This window comes from Carassius carassius, chromosome 38 (assembly GCF_963082965.1).
Source record: "Carassius carassius chromosome 38, fCarCar2.1, whole genome shotgun sequence".
Classification (NCBI taxonomy): domain Eukaryota; kingdom Metazoa; phylum Chordata; class Actinopteri; order Cypriniformes; family Cyprinidae; genus Carassius; species Carassius carassius.
Window position 1 is genome coordinate 13399613 of NC_081792.1, and position 21316 is coordinate 13420928.

Sequence of the window (21316 nt, forward strand, 5' to 3'; positions counted from 1 at the left end):
AAATAAGAGAACACATTCTTTATTTTATTCTCTCATATGGCATTTAGTCTCTTACCAGCTCATCAATTTTATGAAAGTTTTATGCTCACCTAATATGATTAAAATCAGTACTAAAATCTACTTTAATACCAATCTCAATGTAAACACCAGCCCATTCCGGTGTTATCAAATGCGGAGCCACATCATTTTCCTATATTAAGCTCTGTGTGAACGCGCTCCTGGCACAAGCAGCAGTAAGCGTGAACAACCAGCCAAAGCAGCAGCATGTGTGAGGTCTGAACTCAGGAACTTCCCCAGTGAGTTATGCACCTGCAGCAGCTCCCCTCACCGCCCGCGCTGGCCAACGAACCGGTGAGTGTGGACGATGATTTGACGCCCATCACCGCCGCAGGGGACGACCGCGTCTCCTCCTACCGTGACACCCTGAAGAACGAGTCACCGTTAAAGAAACTCTCCACAGGGATGAGAAACCCCTCAAACACTCGGGATTACGTCTCCGCTGCAGGAGATGAGTCCGAATCAAGTCAAGCGCGGACAGGTTTCGCCTCGTCTTCTGCCATGTTCTCGTACTCGGGGCAGCCGGTAGTGCCCACGCTCCCGCCACTCTCCAGTCACTACTTGACACCTCACCCGTTCATCAGCAACGGCCCGTGTGAACTGAGCTACGCGTACTCACAGCCGTATGGACAAACTTACTCGAACGCCGCCGTCTATCCTTTCGCCTCGGTGCCCGGGAAAGCCCAGGTTTACCTCTGTAACCGGGCGCTGTGGTTCAAATTCCACAGACACCAAACAGAAATGATCATTACTAAACAGGGGCGGTAAGTCTACTTTAAAATGTTTTCATTTTAATTGGCTATTTAAAAAAATGGATAAAAGAAAGAAAAAAAGAGAGAATGATTGCCTAAAATTATAATTTAAAGACTAATCCTGATTTTTATTTTATTTGTTAAATATTTTATTAATGTCAGTATAATAATTGTGAAATTAAATTGCCAATTAGGCTATTATAAATTAATTATTTTGGAAAAGTAGGCTACTTTTTCCAGTTCAGATTATTGCAGGCAGTTTTAGCAAAATTGCAGTTTTATTTGTTTATTTTTACTGATATTTTACTTTTGGAAAAGTAATTTGTTGTCTCGGTTCGTTTTCCTGCAGCCGGATGTTTCCGTTTCTGAGTGTTAGTGTTGCTGGTCTTGACCCGACGTGTCATTATAATATTGTTGTGGATGTGATTCTGGCGGATCCGAACCACTGGAGGTTCCAGGGCGGGAAATGGATTCCCTGCAGCAAAGCGGACACTAATGTCACGGGTAAAATAATAATCAATCGACTCAAGAGGAATTTATCATAAAGCTTTGCTACGTTTTGCAAAGCGCAAATAACCTCATGAACCGACAATAGCCTACACCTAGAAAAAATAAATAAATAAAATATTACAATAACTACACAGTTATAATCATGTTAGTTTTAATCCGTTTTAATAGTAACACCCATTCATATACATACATATATAATTAATTAATTAATTATTATTATTATTATTATTATTTTAAGGAAGCAGAGTATACGTGCACCCGGACTCTCCAAACACCGGCGCGCACTGGATGCGTCAGGAGATCTCTTTTGGAAAACTGAAGCTGACGAACAACAAGGGAGCTTACAACAACTCTACTCAAGTGAATGTCATTTTCTCTTTATGATAAGTATCAGTAGAAGTATTCTTAATGTATTTTCATTTGCCAGCAATCACCATCAGCAGCACATGATGCACGTTTTGCATGATTTCAGCTTGCACATGAAAAATGACCTTCACACCACTATTAAAATTACCTTGGGGTACAATCACCAATCACTTTTATGTACATTTATGGCATTTTTTTCTAATTATTCTTATAATTTATAATTAATGTAATGTAATATACACAGATATGTATGGGAATAACTTATAAAATAGCATGGTTCTTTTTTTTTTTTGAATCTTTTTCTTTGTCTTTGAAGATGATCGCCCTACAGTCTCTCCAGAAGTATCAGCCAAGGGTGCATGTGATTGAAATAAGCAAGGATGGAGATGAAGAGACAAGTGATCCTGATCGAGTACAGACATTTACCTTTCCTGAAACACAATTTATAGCTGTCACAGCTTACCAGAACACAGCTGTAAGAACTAGTCTATCGCTGCATTCATTTACATTACAAAAAAATGCAATATGAACTTATTTAATGAACATGTTTCTTTATCTCCTCAGATAACGCAGCTAAAAATTGATCACAATCCATTTGCTAAAGGATTTCGGGATAATTATGATAAGTAAGTGCATTTCCATGCAAATTAATGCATTGATAATTATTTCACTTACAGGATTTCAGATCTGAATTTTAATTTCGACTTGACTGCAGAAATTAACATGATGTATTTTAAATGTACTTTAAATAAAATTAATTTAATAATAATAATAAGAATAACAATAATTAGATTTTTTTTCTAACAAAATCTTAAAGCATTTATTTTTGGTAGCACTTTATGTTTCAATATCCATGTATTGCAATTGAAAATTAATAAAAAATGCAATGGATTTCTTTCACTAATAAGTGCATGCATTATTTAATATTTTTACACACGCGTAATTCTAATGAAAAATTTCATGTGTACACAAATTAATTTGTTCTTAACCTTGTTAGAATGTTTAAATGAGTGACCGCTTGCTTAAGGTTAGTCATGTGCATAAAACATGCCCAAGCCATCTCCATATAAGGGCTTTCCGCACAAACTTTCCTTACAGCCTTTCGTCACTCTCAGCAAACATACAGCACTCTTTAAAAACATGCAGCAAGAACCTCGAGTAACGCAATGGTGCCATTCCCAAAACCAGTTCAATCACAAATTAAACATTTTTAAAACAAACCCAAATGTCAGGCAGTTCATATGCTGGGTATACCTCTCAGATCAGACCATAACAGCTTTTCTTTCACTGTACAGTATGTATTGAAATATTTTTAAGATGAAATCTAGTTTTCCACCTAGGCCACCCAGAATATGTGGTTTTGTTGTTCCTACATTTTTTTCAAGTTTATAAAAAGTTTTGTTTGAAAGTTTTTGGTGAAGCCAGATTTTTTCTATGTCTCCAGAAGTTACAATGGCTCTGACGCCGACCGACTGACCCCTACACCCATTGACTCTCCACACTCTCAGTTGCTGCCCGGCTCACAGTACCCAATGACAAGCGCTTTATTTCAGGAACAGTTTGTCAACGGTTACACAAAGCCCTGTTTTCCAACTCTTCCCCCTGACCCTGGCACTACTGACCGAACACTCAAGTTTACAAACAGCCTTGTGACCTCAAACCAAACCCAAGAGAGCAGCACAGTGTCCGAGCAGCGCTGGTTTGTGTCATCCGCTGCTGCTCCATCATACGAAACTGATATTAACACAGCGGCTGTGGTCTCTTACACCACAGCGGAGGTCAAAGGACTGCCTTTCACTGGTGACACTATTCACAGTTTGGATTACTACACCAGTGCCGCTGGATGGGATTCACGGGGATCGCAAGAGAATGGCAGTAAAACCATCTTAAATCTGCCTGGTTGGGTTCTAGATGCGGATCTTGAAAGATCAGCACAATCGAATTACATGCCTGAGGATGGAGATATGTTGGAAATAGACCCATCAGCTCTGGGAGTTTCTGAGGAGCTGGAAGGTAAAGATGCCACGGATTTGACATGGACCAGCCAAAACCGATCTTCCATTAAATCTGTCAATTCCAGCGATTTAAGGATTTCAGAAGAGGCTCGACTGAAAAATCAGTCCATCGATCTGGTTTCAGATGTTCAGACTGCAAAAGACATGCAGCTCTCACAAAACGGCCAAAAATGCGATTAAAGAATCTGCCTTTTTTCATTTCAATGATCAGTTCGATGTAGTTAATATAGAAAGAACAGTATTATGATGATTTATGTATACAACATTTATTTATTGTCATGTTACACTGCACCATCGAAGATGGATGAGAACATCTCCAACTGTCTAAACTTGATGTATTTGATGGCTTAGGTGGCTATATTCTTTTTTTTATTATATTATTATTATTTTTGGTGAAAAAAAATTAAGACCAACATCGGTAATAATATAATCATATAATCAATGTAAATACATAATCAATATAATCAGTCTAATTATTATTAACCCAAAATCACGTGTAATATGAAAATGTATTGATTGTGACCTATTAAAACAGTATCTTGATTAAAAATGTTTTTTTTTTTTATTAGATGCTTATTGTGAAATATAAAATGTTAATTTGAATTTGACATCATGCTAGTGTCAGAATGTTTGAATGCCAAAATGTAGGGCATTTATCTATATGCAACATCTGACAGTTTTATGTGGGCATTCCAACATTCTGACACTAGCAGGATGACATATATATATATGCGCACACAAGGTGGCGCCAAAGGAACGTATTTTTTGTCTACTAAGTCTACTGATGATTCACTTTAGAAGGATTACTTCCCTAAACGTTTGATTGTCCCTTGCTGCAAAATTTACATCATTCGAAAAGCAATTAAGAAGATTAAGAAAATGCGGATCCCTGACTAGATTATAATATGCTGATTGATCTATGGACCCCAGACTAAAGTTGAGCACAGTGAACTTTATTTTTTCTTGTCTACTCAGTCCTTGAAGTCCAGCAGTAAAGCACTGTATGCCTCATGGGAGGTGGGTTTATGTAAATGTGGGTTTGTAGATAAAGCATATTATTATCTTACATAAGAGAGGATGGACATTTCTACAGTTTAGATCAGGGAGAAATATCACTGAAAGCTGAGCACGAGTAAATGTTATTTTTTATTCATTTTTTTCTCCTAAATTGCGTTGTTTGAACTGTTTGTGGTGTAAATGTAATTCCACTGCTGGCTATTCTGGTATAGACATATTTCCACGCTGGATGCATTCTAATATTGGAAGTCATTTTATAGGCACGCATATTGCTATTGGACATTTCAATTGTTACTGGCCAGGAAAAACAGATGCAGTTGTTTGACAACATGCTCAATAGTAGTCGTGACTATTCTAATATCGAAATCTTAGTTTAGGGCACACACACACACACACACACACACACACACACACACACACACACACACACACACACACATATATATCTTGGAACTAGTGGTTTAATAAGCAACACATTGCAATAGAAAACACATACGTTTTACTTAAAACAGTGAAATAGGCCTATAGCCAGCCTATTATTTATAAACTATAAAAAAGGTGCATATTTTAAAGAAATTAACTGATTCAGGCTATTAAAACATTTTTTACTAAATTAAATCCACTTTATTTAAGCTAGACGCAAACCTTAAGCAGGAAAGGGATTTTTTATTTCTTTTTTTAATACTCGCTCTATATACACAATATTCTCACATTTCGTAAACCGTTTGTCCAGGGAGCATTTCATCGCGTCCCGGTGGCTTCTGTTAACTCGCGTGCTGCCGGTCGCATCTGCGTCACGCGAGCGCAAATGACGCGCTGAAGGAGCGCAAGCGAAGAAAGAGCGGAAGGAAACTACATCTCTACCGAAACCGCAGCAACATACATGACATTTTCTCTACGTTCCTGACAGTATCTTAGAGAAAATCCTCCACAGACGCACAAGACAATAAGCCAGAATATCAGGAATGGATGTGAAAGATCAAGGAGCGCAGATGGAGCCGCTGCTTCCTGCGGTAAGAACCAGTTTCCTCATTCATGTGGGATCCGTCGGTGGAGGGGCAATAACATGATGCTGGTGTGCGTTGCGTAAAAGGGGTTTCGGTGGTTCGAGCCGCATAGGGTTGGACCACTTTATGGCCATCGTTCACCCACCGCCACTGGAAGACTGGAAGTGTGTTTTAATTATTCATTGCAGACTGTAATACAAACTCATTTACCTCCGCCAAAATGGCTTCATGTTACATGGATAGCCTACGGTGTTTGTAGTGTGACACGATTCACACCTGCTTGCGTGGCTTTTAATTACTATACATTTAAATACACACGCATATGTCGTACAGTAGCCTATATATGGGGTTTAGATGCATGCATGTGCGCTCAGCATTCTCATGTTGCATGTCTCATGTCAAATTTACCCAGCATTGCTGTTGAATTTAATGAGGCCTTCACGTGTGATGATTTCACCTGTTCATCTAATTTACACTTATTGTATTGTTGGGGTGACCATATATAAAAATGCCTCATTAGCTCACAGGGGCGGACTGGCCATCGGGAGCACCGGGACATTTCCCGGTTTTCTTACGGTCATTCTGGCCTGCCGGCTGCCGCTGTGTAGTCGATCAGGCTGACGTGCAATAGGTTGTTATACAACTGCGAATTAATTGACGGTTTTATGAATCTACAAATCAGGCAATCGCGGAGTGAAAATGACACCACCACATGACCAAACATCAGCGAAGCACTGCCCAATTGGCAATATCCAGAGACAGGCTTTATCTAAGAAAATCGCGCAAAAAATGGAGCGTAAACGCAAAGGAGGAGCAGAGAGGGGACGTATAAAAAGGAGAAAAGCCCTGGCCACAGAGCAGCAAGTTGCTGCAAAATCCCAGCCATGTTCTCCAGTAAGGGAGCAGGTCGGTCAGAATTACATTTATATTTACTAGGGATGGGACGGTTCTCTGAAAAAACCGAACCGTTCAGTTCTCCACACACGGTTCGGCACGCGCTGGGACCGCTGTTCAACTTAAATCTGACAAAGCATCTGTAATATGGTTTACTATAAATAACACGTAAAACAAACAGGGTTCAAATAATATATGTTTCTGTTGATGGATGCGCATTCTGGATTCCCAGACATTACAACAACAGCGATGAAAAAACCTCTACTAATTATTCACTCTTGTTCAATACCAATACTAATACGAACACTGTATCAGTGCATTCTCATAAAGTGACAGTCTTTATATTAATCGAACAGCAACAACAAAGAAATCACTCACTGCTCTTGATTAAAAAAGCTTTTTTTTTTTACTTTAATAAAGAATAATCTTTAATTTATAGTCCAAAATGCAATGTTGTTTTACATTTGATTACTTTAATTTCTGTACCTAAAAACTAATTCAAGAAAAACTTAAAAAAAAACTTAGTCAGTTTATTTTATTTGTATATTTACTCTATTGTTTTTATTTGTGCTGTTGCTTGTAGTTAGAATATTCTTAATAATATGATAATATATATATATTTTTTGAAAGGATAGTTTTTCCATAAACATAGCACATACAATGGTACCGAAACCATGACTCTAAAACCGTGAAACAAACCGAACTGTGAAAAAGTTGAACTGTTCCACCCTAATATTTACATAATCATTTGGCAGAAGGACGCTTTCATGCAAAGCGACTTACAATAGATAAAATCTATTAAAAAAAAAAAAAAAAAAAATATATATATATATATTGTTGGGGTAATTTAACAGTTAAAACCCAAGGACCAGATATGTCGCAATGAAGACCAGGAGTCAGAGATTAGTTCAATTAATAATAATAATTTTACTTGAAGAAAATAGTTTGCAATTTCATCAGCAGAAGTCAGCTTCAATACTCTCAACGGAGTTCGTAGGCCGCCCCCCGTACAACTCAAAATCAACCACAGTTATACCCTGACAGAGGATACTAATTGCATCAATACATAAGTCAACAAAATTCTGATTGGTTCCAAAACCTAGATAAACTCTCCAAAGACATATCTGATCCGCTGGACACTGGCAGTTGATCGTTTGTCCTGGGACTGTCTGAGCTTCTCCCTGTACAGACAGATACTAACACACATACACAGAGAACTTATCTAAAATTCAAGGCTTTCTAGCACTGGTGAGTGTCTTATCATTACGGTTGGATACACACACATAATATGTGGACATTAATCTTAAGGAAAAGAAATAGAGGGTAGAACAGGATTCTTTAATATCTCTTAAGCGCACATAAGGTTACACATTTCACTCTTGCCATAACTTGATTAATAGTCAAACAAGAAATCATGTGGCAACTCGGCATCCACTCCTTCAATATATATATATATATATATATATATATATATATATATATATATATATATATATATATATATATATATACAACCCGAATTCCGGAAAAGTTGGTACGTTTTTTAAATTTTAATAAAATGAAAACTAAAGGAATTTCAAATCACATGAGCCAATATTTTTTTCATAATAGAACATAGATAACGTAGCAAATGTTTAAACTGAGAAAGTTTACAATTTTATCCACTTAATTAGCTCATTTAAAATTTAATGCCTGCTACAGGTCTCAAAAAAGTTGGCACGGGGGCAACAAATGGCTAAAAAAGCAAGCAGTTTTGAAAAGATTCAGCTGGGAGAACATCTAGTGATTAATTAAGTTAATTGATATCAGGTCTGTAACATGATTAGCTATAAAAGCTTTGTCTTAGAGAAGCAGAGTCTCTCAGAAGTAAAGATGGGCAGAGGCTCTCCAATCTGTGAAAGACTGCGTAAAAAAATTGTGGAAAACTTTAAAAACAATGTTCCTCAACGTCAAATTGCAAAGGCTTTGCAAATCTCATCATCTACAGTGCATAACATCATCAAAAGATTCAGAGAAACTGGAGAAATCTCTGTGCGTAAGGGACAAGGCCGGAGACCTTTATTGGATGCCCGTGGTCTTCGGGCTCTCAGACGACACTGCATCACTCATCGGCATGATTGTGTCAATGACATTACTAAATGGGCCCAGGAATACTTTCAGAAACCACTGTCGGTAAACACAATCCGCCGTGCCATCAGCAGATGCCAACTAAAGCTCTATCATGCAAAAAGGAAGCCATATGTGAACATGGTCCAGAAGCGCCGTCGTGTCCTGTGGGCCAAGGCTCATTTAAAATGGACTATTTCAAAGTGGAATAGTGTTTTATGGTCAGACGAGTCCAAATTTGACATTCTTGTTGGAAATCACGGACGCCGTGTCCTCCGGGCTAAAGAGGAGGGAGACCTTCCAGCATGTTATCAGCGTTCAGTTCAAAAGCCAGCATCTCTGATGGTATGGGGGTGCATAAATGCATACGGTATGGGCAGCTTGCATGTTTTGGAAGGCTCTGTGAATGCTGAAAGGTATATAAAGGTTTTAGAGCAACATATGCTTCCCTCCAAACAACGTCTATTTCAGGGAAGGCCTTGTTTATTTCAGTAGGACAATGCAAAACCACATATTGCAGCTATAACAACAGCATGGCTTCGTCGTAGAAGAGTCCGGGTGCTAACCTGGCCTGCCTGCAGTCCAGATCTTTCACCTATAGAGAACATTTGGCGCATCATTAAACGAAAAATACGTCAAAGACGACCACGAACTCTTCAGCAGCTGGAAATCTATATAAGGCAAGAATGGGACCAAATTCCAACAGCAAAACTCCAGCAACTCATAGCCTCAATGCCCAGACGTCTTCAAACTGTTTTGAAAAGAAAAGGAGATGCTACACCATGGTAAACATGCCCCGTCCCAACTATTTTGAGACCTGTAGCAGAAATCAAAATTTAAATGAGCTCATTTTGTGCATAAAATTGTAAACTTTCTCAGTTGAAACATTTGCTATGTTATCTATGTTCTATTGTGAATAAAATATTGGCTCATGTGATTTGAAAGTCTTTTAGTTTTCATTTTATTAAAATTTAAAAAACGTCCCAACTTTTCCGGAATTCGGGTTGTGTATATATATATATATATATATATTACAAATGTATATAATGATAGATGTTTTAAAAGAGCATCTTAATGACAAACTAGCACACTGTTTTACATTGGGGATACAGTATTTTTTTAGTGCCAAAATTGACCAGAAATAGATTTTCCATTTCTAGCCTACAATATGTAGCCTAGTGTACAATGCTTATTTATTTTGAAGGTGACGAAGGAAGCAACAGTAGCACTAGTGCTGCTAGTACTCCTGCTGTTGAACAAGAAAGGGTGGACAGTTCAGCTTTGAGTCAGAGTAGGAACAAAAAGTTTAAGCTATTAGCAAAACTAAACATGCTGGCTATACTCTTAAAAATATGTGCTTTTATGATTTATAAGGTCATCAGTAGTAGGACTGTGATCATTGGGACATACAACTGATGGCTGCATAATTAATATAGATTATTGAAAGTGCTTATTTCATATTGCAGAGAAACTCAATGTGCATAGTGAGAGAGAGGGGGGTTAAGGGAAAGATGATAGAGACAGTGAATGCCTTGATACTTCTTGATACTTCATTTGATTATTTGCCAGTTCACAGTCTAAGGATTTAGATTTATTTTTGAAGTATAACCCAATTCAAACAACTGAAAGAGCCAAAGAGTTTAGCAGTCTGGTGGACACATGAATTGGGTGGTGACTGCAGCAACAGAGGTGGCCTGGGATGGAGTCAAATTCCTGGCCTGATTTACTGTCCCAGTCCGCCACTGGTAGCTCACCTGGTGCAGTATTGCATTTACGATATGCGATGTGAAGTGCTTGCGAGTCCCGTGACACACAAATCATTATTGAGCTTAAAGAAGCAACCTATATGGTATGGTTACTTCAACAGGGGATTTTTTTATTCCACATCTTCTTTGGTTAACACTGTGGTGTAGGTTGACTGTATATGCTGTATGTTAATTTCAAATGCAGTAGAGCTTTAAACTTTTAGCGCCACTCACCATACATTTTTAATTTGTGGGCCACAACAACCATTGTAATATAACATTGCCAGATCAGATAAAACTAAACATAGTTTAGCACTATTCACTGGACATTACATTTTGAAATTGTAGCTCAATGTTATGCAAGAAGTGTAATAATTTTCCAGAAATTTTGCCACTTCACTCAAAAATAAAATGCTGTCATCATCATTTACTGATATTATTCTACACTTGTATGGCTTTCTTTTTTCTAAAGAAAATGAAAAAATAAGATATCTTTAAAAATGTCTTTATGTACAGTATTTTTGTTCATACAGTGAAAGTCAGTGTATAGCCAGTTGTTTTTACGTTATTGTCTTTTGATGAACGGACAAAATATGCTAAAAATGTTTTTCAAAATAGCTTCTTTTGTGCACAGAAGAAGAAAGAATGTCATACAGTTGGGATCAATGTAGGGTCCAGAATTGGTTGACCACTAATTTGCCCAAACACCCGGATTAATCAAAGCATATTTCATGGCTTTCCCAGCCCGTATTTCATTATCTCTTGATTAAGTGACCCCAAAATAACAAGCACTCTCTAGACTCTTACTGTAATTGCTCTTCATCAATGTAAAAATAAAAATGTAATAATTGATTTAATTAACCTAAAAAAGCAGCTGCAATCTTAAAATGGTCTTAAGAGCCAGGGTCTCTGCTCCTTCTGACAGTTTGGGGCTGAAGTTAAGAATCTGCCCACATCCTATTGATTCTGCCATCCATTCATTCCTGAGCAAAGACACACAAAGTCACTCGGTTCCTAAGAAGATATTCACACACACTGTGTTTGTAGTTACATTCCTGTCTAATCATTGCATACATGATTCAGAGGTTTCCAGACATTGCTAAGAGGAGTGTACTCTTACAAAATCCTTAAGTACAGTTTGTGGATGCAGCAGCAAGACTTTATCAGCCACATCCACCATTTGAACGCCCATATGAACTTTATCCATGTACTAAATACATCAAAAAACCAGACTTTCAGTACAGCGTAGTGTAAGACAAAAAGCAGATGCTGAATTACACCAAGAGAGTATTTATAGTGTTGAAGAAAGTATTGGAAGTTTCCGTTTAGGATACGGACCCAAATTCACGATCAAGTTGTCACGTTGTCAATCATTAGGAGCCACGCTTTTTATGATCTATAACGTAGCAGCATAATTTTTATCAAATTATTAATGTTGAATTGAATATTGTGAATATGTTTCTCAAATCTATTTTTTTCAATCTTTATTTCATACATAAAAATGGGCCAAAAGGGGACATTTCAATTAAGAAATCTTTTGTAACATTAAAAATGTATTTGTCACTTCGATCAATTTAATGAACCCTTGAATAAAAGTATTAATTTCTCTCTTCTTTCTTTCTCCACCCCCAAGATTATATATGGCATGAAAGTTGAAAACATAACAAGAAGTTTTAATTTAAAAGAAAAAAATGCTGCTCAAATATAACATTTAAAGATAAGAAAGAATATGTTTTTTTTTTTTTTGTGATCTTGTGGGTGAGCTGAGGGACAGATTGAACCTATCGTCACTGGCAGAGATCCAGCGGTCGGTTGAATCCACTGGGCTGGTACATTTCACTGTAGCTCTCAATGTGAGCTGAACCGATGCCAGCGATCTGAGTCCCAGAGGGCCTTTTCTGACCATCATAAGTCACTGCCTACTTTGCTGCAGCTGGTGCCCTGAATGTGTGTGTGATAAAACATGTCAAAGAAGAGTGAATAATATTTGTCTATTAGCCTTAACACAGAATTGTTTTTATTCTTCATGTTAGTGAATTTGAACTGTTCCTTTCTTTGTCTGATCTTCTGAATCATGAGTTCACTTTGTGGTTAATCTTTCAAGACCATATGAAATCAAAATGAGAGTTTTGTGGCTTTTAGTGCATGTCTGTTTATGTTGAGACCATTTATATTTTAGTAAAATTTATATTTTAGTAAAATGTCATGTGGTGCAGCTAACTAAAAACTTGGTATTTAAATGGTATTTCTGAATTAGTAATTTATGATATTTATTAAAAGTATATTTTATTTTGGAATATATATATATATATATATTCAAATGCATAAACACATATATACAAAAACATTTTTTCACATGACATTTTTTGTGTCATTAAATGTCAACATTTCATGACAATGGTACAAAAGGAATCAACATAAACACAAAGGTTACATTTCTAAGAACCTGATACATGTTATTAAAAATTTAATACAAAAAAATTGCTCATATATTGCTATGCTATATTATTATCAAATATTGAATTAAATCTTGTTGTCAACTTATTTTTGTTCAATTAACATAGGTTTTGTATCTCTTTTTGAAACTGTTTGTTGTCCAATGCAATAACACTTTCTCTGAGTCAGAATGACTGGAACACAATATTAGGGTTCAAAGTTTTTTTAAATGTTTCATATGCATATGCTTTAAAAAAAACATTGCATGTAGGTTGTAAAAGTCCAAGCTCTTTCTCACTGTAATTATGTGTGTCGTGTAAATACTGATGGTGCAAGTGATTTTATTGCCTTTCTTCTCTGCAGGTTCAGAGTCCTGCTAGTGATAATGGGGTGAGTCCTACTTCTTAATTTCTTATGTTATGCTTTTCAAAGCATGATCACAATGCTGTGGATTTAATTACTGTTTTGTTTGCAAGAGTAAGAGAGTGTCTGGTTTTCATGCATCAAAATGATGTGATTCATTGTGACTGATTGGCAGTCAATTTTTAATGTCTCCATGTGAGACTGATGGCGCTTGACTGGACATTTGTAGGTATTCAGCGGAGCTTGTCACTAACTGTTAATTCAAATCTTCATCCAAAAGCTTTTGGTTACCAGGAGAGTTTAAGAGATACTGAGAAATTTTAAGCATCAATCTTTGTTTAGTCTAGAGTTGCCATGAGTCTAAAGAGAGAGGGAGATGGGACAGCTTTTAGTATTTGTCATATAGTGAGCTGGAGAGGAGCCATTGTGAGCAGACGGCGTGACCAAGGGAAGCATGCTGCTCTGGAGTACATAGAGCTCTGAGACCTGTGGGGAACCTCAGTCTGCTACATGTCTCCATAAGCAGAGATTTATACTAGGACTGCATGCTCGATTCATCACTTTAATAACCAAACACACCCTGTTTAAAAGCCCACAGTGCTTGTTGAAATGTCATCATCCAAGTGATCAAATGATGCACCTGAGAGGTTTTGGTGGAAATGTTGATTCAAAAATGGCATGTATGGGCAAATGTGTTGATCATGAATATTATAGTGAACTAAAACCGTTAAAAAGCATTGAAATAAACTTGAAATAAAATAAAAGTTAAAAATGAGATTAAAATATACAAAAATTTATTTTTTTTCTAAATAAAAAAACCTAATGAAAATGGTCAAAACTAAATTACTAAAACCTTAACAAAAATGACTGTGAAAAATAAATAAATAAATAAATTGACAATATTAATAAAAGCAATAATGGTATCTCAGTGAAGCATAAATAGTTCAATAGTAAATTTGTCTCCCAGACAGTGAGCAGTCTTTCTGGGGACTGTGATAGACTCTGTCCCTGGCTATTCAGCGACTGGCGGCATCTTTCAAGCCAAGGACTTCAAACTTCACGTCCCCTCAGGATTTTCCATAGGATGCTCGGCCCAATGGCAGCCTCCTCCTCTGTGATTCCTCTAGGCCTGCTTCATATGTGGCCTTTTCAATTTTGCCTGGCGCCTGGGATGGTTTTAAGCCAGGGTGACCCATCGCTGTATTAAATCTGTGGCCCCTTGGACAACTTTTCACCTGTTCCAACCTGGTGTGCAGTTGAGACTGACCTCCAGGAGGAAGGTAGTTGTAGTAATGACAAATGCCTCCAACACTGGTTGGAGCACTCTGTTAGAGGGCTATCCAGCATTCAGCTCCTGGTCTATCTACGAGCAGTGCCTCCATATCAAATGCCTCAAGATGATGGTGGTTTTTCTGGCCCTGAAAACCTTCCTGTCAGCCTTAAGGGGGCGCCATCTGAACTCCTGGTCAGATTGGATAACATGACTGTTGTAGCCTATATCAACCAAGGTGGTCTTGGGTCACGTTCCCTTCACAGCATGCAACGTCAACTGGCGGCCAAATCCGGCCCGCCAGAGATTTCCATCTGGCCCCCAGAATAATACTGAATTCAGGAATAGCCTTGTAAGAGGAAAAAGTTTAGGGCTGGTCCGAATACCATTTTTTGAGCTTCAAAGCTTCGGTAGTAATGAACATGGACTATTCGAAGCTCCGGAGAGAGGGGCTGAACATATTTTTCTCTCTAATAAAGGCAGGAATCTGTGTCTGTATGTCCTTTGCATTTTTATTATTTCGAGAACCGTTCATCCAATCGACTTCACAAGGGAGTGCAGTGTTGCATTTGGTGCAATATAGATGGACATGTGAGACGCGACACATTCAGAATTAATTAACTTTTAGTAAACTACAGTCAGAACAGCGCGAGCGGGAAGCGGCGCACCTCACGCGGGCAGGGCTTATGCTCCAAAAACGGACACTGTACTAGTTATATAAAACGCACACACACAGGTCTATTAAATTAAGCAATACTTTTAAGGTAGTCTAATATTTTTCTGACTAACAAATTGGCACAGTAAGGGTAGATTTAAATAAAGAAAAACGAAATTTAAATAAAGAAAAAAATAAATTTAAATAAAGAAAAACAAAATTTAAATAAAGAAAAAACAAAATTTAAATAAAGAAAAAACGAAATTTAAATAAAGAAAAAACTAAATTTAAATAAAGAAAACCGAAATTTAAATAAAGAAAAATGAAATTAAGTTAAAATAAAAACGAGATTAATTTAGATTGATAATAACGGGTAAAAATGCTAATACATTTTGTTTCTATTGTTCTATTTTCCACAATGTCAAAGCAACAAAACACAAGCTCAGACATGCACTTCGGTCCATACAAACTCCGCTGTTCTGCGCTCTAGCCAGAGAACACTCCCATTGCTGGAACACGCGTCGGTTCTATTTCTAGCATGCACGCGAGCGCGCCTGAGCGTGTCTCAGTGTGCAAACTCCAACCTGTTAAATATGTGTCCCCAGCCTTATTCAAGGGGAAATGAGAACCGTTTTGCGGGGGATCCCAGATGTGCAAAAAAAAAAAAAAAACTAATATTCAAATGTCAAATTTTCAAATCGAATACCTACCCACCGAACAAATATTCGAATTTTCGGGTCCGTTCCATATTTATTTATTTTTAAATCTAACGAGAAAAAAAGCAAATGAGACACACAGGTACAGCATTTCTAACAGTAGGCACTATATATACGTACTTATCAGTCCATTCTTCATTAAAACTATGGTTCTCTGAATCAACTTTTCGCTTAAGGCTCTTTAAGAGTGCCATTTTTCATTCAAATATATTCAGAAGTCCTTTCTTCTAGTGTTCTTCACAAACTACGACCTGCATGTGACAGTGATGGACAGCTTGACAGCCTCACAAATATGAAGCCTAAAATATCGCTATCGCCCCCTGGTGGCTTGCTAATATGTAAAAAATAACATAAATTTGGAATTAGAATTAGTATATCAAATAATAACATATTAGGATACAATTCGAATTTTATTTTAAATTACGAGTATCTGGCCCTTACAGTGTCTGCAGAGAAAAATTCTGGCCCTTTGACAAATATAGTTGATGACCCCTGCTTTACAGGATATCTCAACACCTCCTACTTTGGGCAGAGAGCAAACTCATCTCAATCAGAGTGGTTCATGTGCTGGGCAGTCTGAACCTTGGCGAATATATGCTGTATAGAGTCAGTGTATCTCCGGGAGAATGGACACTGCATCCTCATATTGTTCAGGAGATCTGGTCTGTCTTCGGGAGGGCAGAGGTTGACCTTTTTGCCTCAGAAGATAACTCTTACTGCGCAACATATTTCTCCATGCAGCAAGATGTGCTGGCCTATGATTGGCCCAGCTCTTGTCTGTACACCTTCCCCCCCGATTGCCCTGCTTCCTCAGGTCATCAGACAGGTCATGGAAGTCACTTGCTCAGTCCTCCTAGTGGCCCCACTTTGGAAGAACCAAACTTGGTTTCCCTGAGTTAGTGCAGCTGTCAGTAGCTGCCCCGTGGCTGATACTATTATGGAGGGACCTTCTCTCACAGGCGAAGGGCATGATTTGGCACCCCTGGCCAGAGCTGTGGAGTCTTCATGTCTGGACCCTTGACAGGAGTCTGTCTATACAATGCCCAGCAAGAGTAAGCAAATCCATTTTAGAGGTTAGAGCACCACCTATGATGATGGCCAGTCAATTGCCAGAAACGACTTGGTTGTTTAGTTCTTGAAGGGCACCTGGAGATTGAATCCTCCTCATCCTCAGACCGTGCCGACCAGGGACTTGTCCATAGTCCTGAGGTCCCTACAGGGCCCTTCCCTTTGAACCATGTGGATTTTGTCTATTTAATCTGCCTATTTCTCCCCAAGGGGTGGAAATGGTTATATCTGCAGTCCTAAGTTGTGCTTGGGACTCAGTTTGGCTCATGTTCTTTAGGGGTCCTTAACCTAGTGCTCCGAGACAGGGTTCATTTCATTCAGCCAACCTGCGGCCCATGTCGCTTAAGACCACCCTCCTTATGGCATTAGCATTGGACAAGTGAGTGGGTGACTTGCAGCCACTGTCAATCAGTGCTACCTGTCTTGAATTTGGTCCCAATGACTGTAAGGTCATCCTCAAGCCAAGACAAGGTTATGTACCTAAAGTGCTCTCAAATCCCATTTAGAGCCCAGGTTATTACCCTTGTAGTACTCCCCGCTGTAGACGATGAGCAGGGTCCCAATCCACTCTGCCTGGTTAGGGCTCTTAGAGTGTACGTTGAGTGCTCTGGTCTTTTCAGTCAAACAGAGCAGCTCTTTGTCTGCTTTGGAGGCTGTAGTAAAGGGAGGCCGGTTATGAAGCAGAGACTTTCCCGCTGGATGTAAGATACTATAGTTTGGCTTATGCCTCAGAATGCTTGGAATGCTCTATGGGGTGAGGGCCCACTCCACCAGAGGAATGGCCTTCTCCTGGGAATGGCCTTCTCCTTCTCCAGTGGAATTTCTATAAGCGAGATTTGTCCATCGCCATCCACATTTGCTAGATTCTATAATTTAGACATCCCTGCCATACAAACACAGATTTTGTCTAGTTAATCTGCCCATTTCTCCCCAAGGGTGGAAATGATTATATCTACAGTCCTTAGCTGGGCTTGGGAGTCAGTTTGACTCATTATTCCCATTTGTGGGAAGTCGTGGCCTAGTGGTTAGAGAATCAGACTCACAATTGAAGGGTTGTGAGTTCGAGTCTCGGGCCGGCAGGAATTGTGGGTGGGGGGAGTGCATGTACAGTGCTCTCTCCACCCTCAGTACCACGACTTAGGTGCCCTTGAGCAAGGCATCGAACCCCCAACTGCTCCCCGGGCGCCGCAGCATAAATGGCTGCCCACTCCTCCGGGTGTGTGTTCACAGTGTGTGTGTGTGTGTTCACTGCTCTGTGTGTGTGCACTTCGGATGGGTTAAATGCATAGCACGAATTCTGAGTATGGGTCACCATACTTGGCTGAATGTCACGTCACTTTCACTTTCACTTTTTTTTTTTTCACTTTCATGACTCAGGTTGTTGGCGTCCTCTTTGATAGATTTTATATTTAGACGTCGCTGCCCTGCCGGCATGGCTTTGTCTGTTTTATCTACCTATTTCTCCCTTAGGGTGGCAATAGCTATATCTGCAGTTGTTAGCGGTGCTTGTGAATCAGTTTGGCTCATGTTCTTTTGGAGTCCTTAACTTTAGTGCTCCAAGACTGGGCTTGCAGAGCAGGTCATTCTGTATCTGCTCATAGCACAGCGTGATTGGATTCATTCCCCATACACAGAGTGACAGAACATTCAAAAGGGACTACTCTAGTTACTGTCATTACCTTGGTTCCCTGAGATAAGAGAACAAGCATTGTGTCACTTTCCATGCTATAAACGACATGCTTGACTTTCACTAATGAAAATAATGTAGATCAGCTAATGATAAACCAGTTCTCTGAAATAGCTCAAAGGTGCATCTCATGAGCCTTCAATTGGAAAGCATACATAGACAGAGGACAACAAGAGTTACAAATTCTGACAATGGGTATTTCCTCCCTGTTGGCCTGGCAAATCAACAGTAACTCTGTGGTCGATGACATTTCAACCACATCTTCAAACATGTGGAAGTCATGGCCTAATGGATAGAAATGGCGCTGGTGTCTGTGGTGTGCCATCGGTCTCGTGGTGAAATCCATAGTTTGTTTTATTTTGTTTTATTTCTTATTTTATACAGTACGCCTTGTCATCATTTGTCTATGACAAATTAACGCTGTTAAGCCTACAACCTAGCGCAAATGAACTATTATCTCAAGCACGATATGGCTCACATCACTCACCTCCGTTTCCGAAGTCAATACCTGGTTACCTTTGTCGTTGGCCAAGTTCCCTACCGGCGAGGAGGCGTCGGAAACGGCGCGGATGTCGGGGTGGTCTTGCCGTTAAGCTGAAGCACTTCCTGGCTCAACAGCGCAAGTCGCGGCCTTTTCAGGCTCTTCATCATGGGAAGGGTTTGGCCGGCGATTTCTTCATTCGCTCGCACTCCCTGGATTCAGTGCAAAATTGGAATATTCCACTGACTCTGGCCGCGGATGCTGTGCTTCCTGTCTACGGCTCGCCCCGAGTCCACCGTGGGGGAGTGTGCTTGCACCATCTTCGTGCTTTTCCCCGACCACCGCAATCTGAGGTATTGTCTGAAAATTCGCCTTGGCTTAGAATGGCATTGTTAAATGTCAGATCAGTGGTAAATAAAACTGTAATTATAAATGACTTCTTCTCTTCGCGGAGAATTGGATTTTTTGTTCATTACAGAATCTTGTCTTACTACTGGGGATCTTAGCCCTTTCTCTGAACTTTTACCTCCAAAATGTTTGTTCTTTAACTCACCTCGTAAATCTGGTTGCGGTGGAGGCTTGGTTACTATTTTTAAAGACACATTTTCTTGCCGCCAAATTATGATAAATGATTATCAGAGTTTTGAGCTGCAGCTGTTTATTCCTGACATGAATTTCCCACTTTTGGCTGCTCTGATATAACACCCCCCGACAAAGCAGAACACAAACTTTCTAAATGAGTTTGCAGACTTCCTGGGGGAATTTATACCAAAATATGACAAATTGTTGATCCTTGGGATTTTAATGTACGTACATGTATGCTGCACAGATTCATTAGCTAAAGAATTTGTTGCTCTACTAAATGCATTTGATCTAGAACAACATGTGAATGTCCCCACTCATAAAATGGGACATACACTTGATCTGGTGCTATCATATCTGCTGTCGGATCCTGAGGTGTCTAAAAATGTGTTTTCTGATCATAAATCCTTGTTTTCTGTTCCTTAGGTTTCTAATATTCCTAAAGTCACTCAATGTACCCGTAAATCTCAATTAATCACCTCTACAACCAGCAAAGCCTTTTCATTAGCTTTTTGTGACGCTATTAAATCAGTAGCCTAGATGTCAATAAATGTGACTTGAGTGCAGAGGACCTCCTGTCCAGGCGTTACTCCACATGTGTAGATGTCTTGCTCCTGTAACATCCATAAAACTTAAACCTAGATCTGAGCCTTGGATTGACGAAGACATACGCTCTCTGAGGCAGTGTTGTAGGAGAGCAGAGCAAAAGTGGAAAAAGGGCCGGCTCCAAATTTCATTTGAAATTTTAAGAGACTCACTATCAAAATTTCAGAAGGCAGTGAGAGCAGCTAAATCCAGGTACTTTGCGGCAATCATTGAAAAGAATTACCATAGACCTAATTTTAAACACTAAATCATAAACACTTTTTACTATTTTTAACGCTGTTGTTAATCCAACTGTTTGTGAGTACCCAGATGCGTCAAAAACTATGTGTGATGACTTTCTTAGATATTTTATAAATAAAATCAGTGATATCAGGTTATGGATAGTCCCACCTGCGTTTGATCCTTCAATTACTACTTTTGGTTCTGCTGAGTTAAACCAGTTTGAACCTATCTCTTTTATATATCTTCAAGAAATAGTGTGTCAGTTAAAGCCGTCTGGCTTCTCTATTGATGCTCTTCCACCATATTTCTTCAAGTTTTTGATGCTTTGGGTCCTTATTTTGTGACCATGATAAATCGATGTTTGGAAAGTAGTATTGTACCTGATGTGTTAAAACATGCCACAGTTTATCCCTTGCTTAAGAGGCCGAACTTAGATCCTTCTGTTTTAGCCAACTATAGACCCATTTCAAATTTGTCTTTTATTTCAAAAATCTTAGAAAAAGTAGTTCTGCAACAACTACAAAGCTTTCTGGATGAAAATAAGATCCTTGAAGTTTTTCAATCAGGTTTTAGAAAACACCACTCAACTGAGACCGCACTTCTAAAGGTTTTAAATTATATTTTATTAACCAATGACTCTGGGGATCATGCTGTGCTAGTGCTCCTAGACTTGAGTGCTGCTTTTGACACTGTGGACCATGCCATCCTGCAAGGATGGAACACTGTGTAGGCATAAAAGGAAGTGTTCTTGAATGGTTTAA

At 38.8% G+C, this 21316-nt stretch overlaps 2 protein-coding genes across 5 annotated transcripts in view; both read left to right on the forward strand.

The window, feature by feature from the left end:
* The first annotated feature begins 161 nt into the window (after nucleotides 1-161).
* LOC132119023 (T-box brain protein 1-like) lies at nucleotides 162-4215 on the forward strand. The gene is made up of 6 exons (XM_059528762.1): nucleotides 162-821; nucleotides 1159-1313; nucleotides 1558-1679; nucleotides 2002-2160; nucleotides 2250-2311; nucleotides 3130-4215. Exons 1-6 carry the CDS (start codon nucleotides 304-306, stop codon nucleotides 3878-3880), a joined length of 1767 nt encoding a protein of 588 aa, XP_059384745.1. The 5' UTR covers nucleotides 162-303; the 3' UTR covers nucleotides 3881-4215.
* Nucleotides 4216-5507: 1292 nt separating this feature from the next.
* The window catches only part of LOC132119384 (sodium-driven chloride bicarbonate exchanger-like), a 51489-nt gene continuing 35680 nt past the window's right edge, over nucleotides 5508-21316 (forward strand). For 2 of the 4 annotated variants that reach the window (XM_059529275.1, XM_059529272.1), the window contains exons 1-2: nucleotides 5510-5730; nucleotides 13269-13295. In XM_059529275.1, coding sequence (XP_059385258.1) covers nucleotides 5683-5730; nucleotides 13269-13295 — 75 coding nt within the window. In that variant the 5' untranslated portion in view covers nucleotides 5510-5682. Of the gene's footprint in view, nucleotides 5731-12204; nucleotides 12299-13268; nucleotides 13296-21316 lie in introns of those variants that run through there. The other 2 variants (XM_059529277.1, XM_059529276.1) reach the window with 2 other exon arrangements.

Bases quoted from the DNA above. Each gene is read 5' to 3' on its own strand.
- LOC132119023 (XM_059528762.1), top strand. From the start codon at position 304: ATGCACCTGCAGCAGCTCCCCTCACCGCCCGCGCTGGCCAACGAACCG. The intron at 1,314-1,557 runs GTAAAATAATAA...TATTATTTTAAG, and splicing joins AGCGGACACTAATGTCACGG to GAAGCAGAGTATACGTGCAC. The intron at 2,312-3,129 runs GTAAGTGCATTT...CTATGTCTCCAG, and splicing joins TTTCGGGATAATTATGATAA to AAGTTACAATGGCTCTGACG.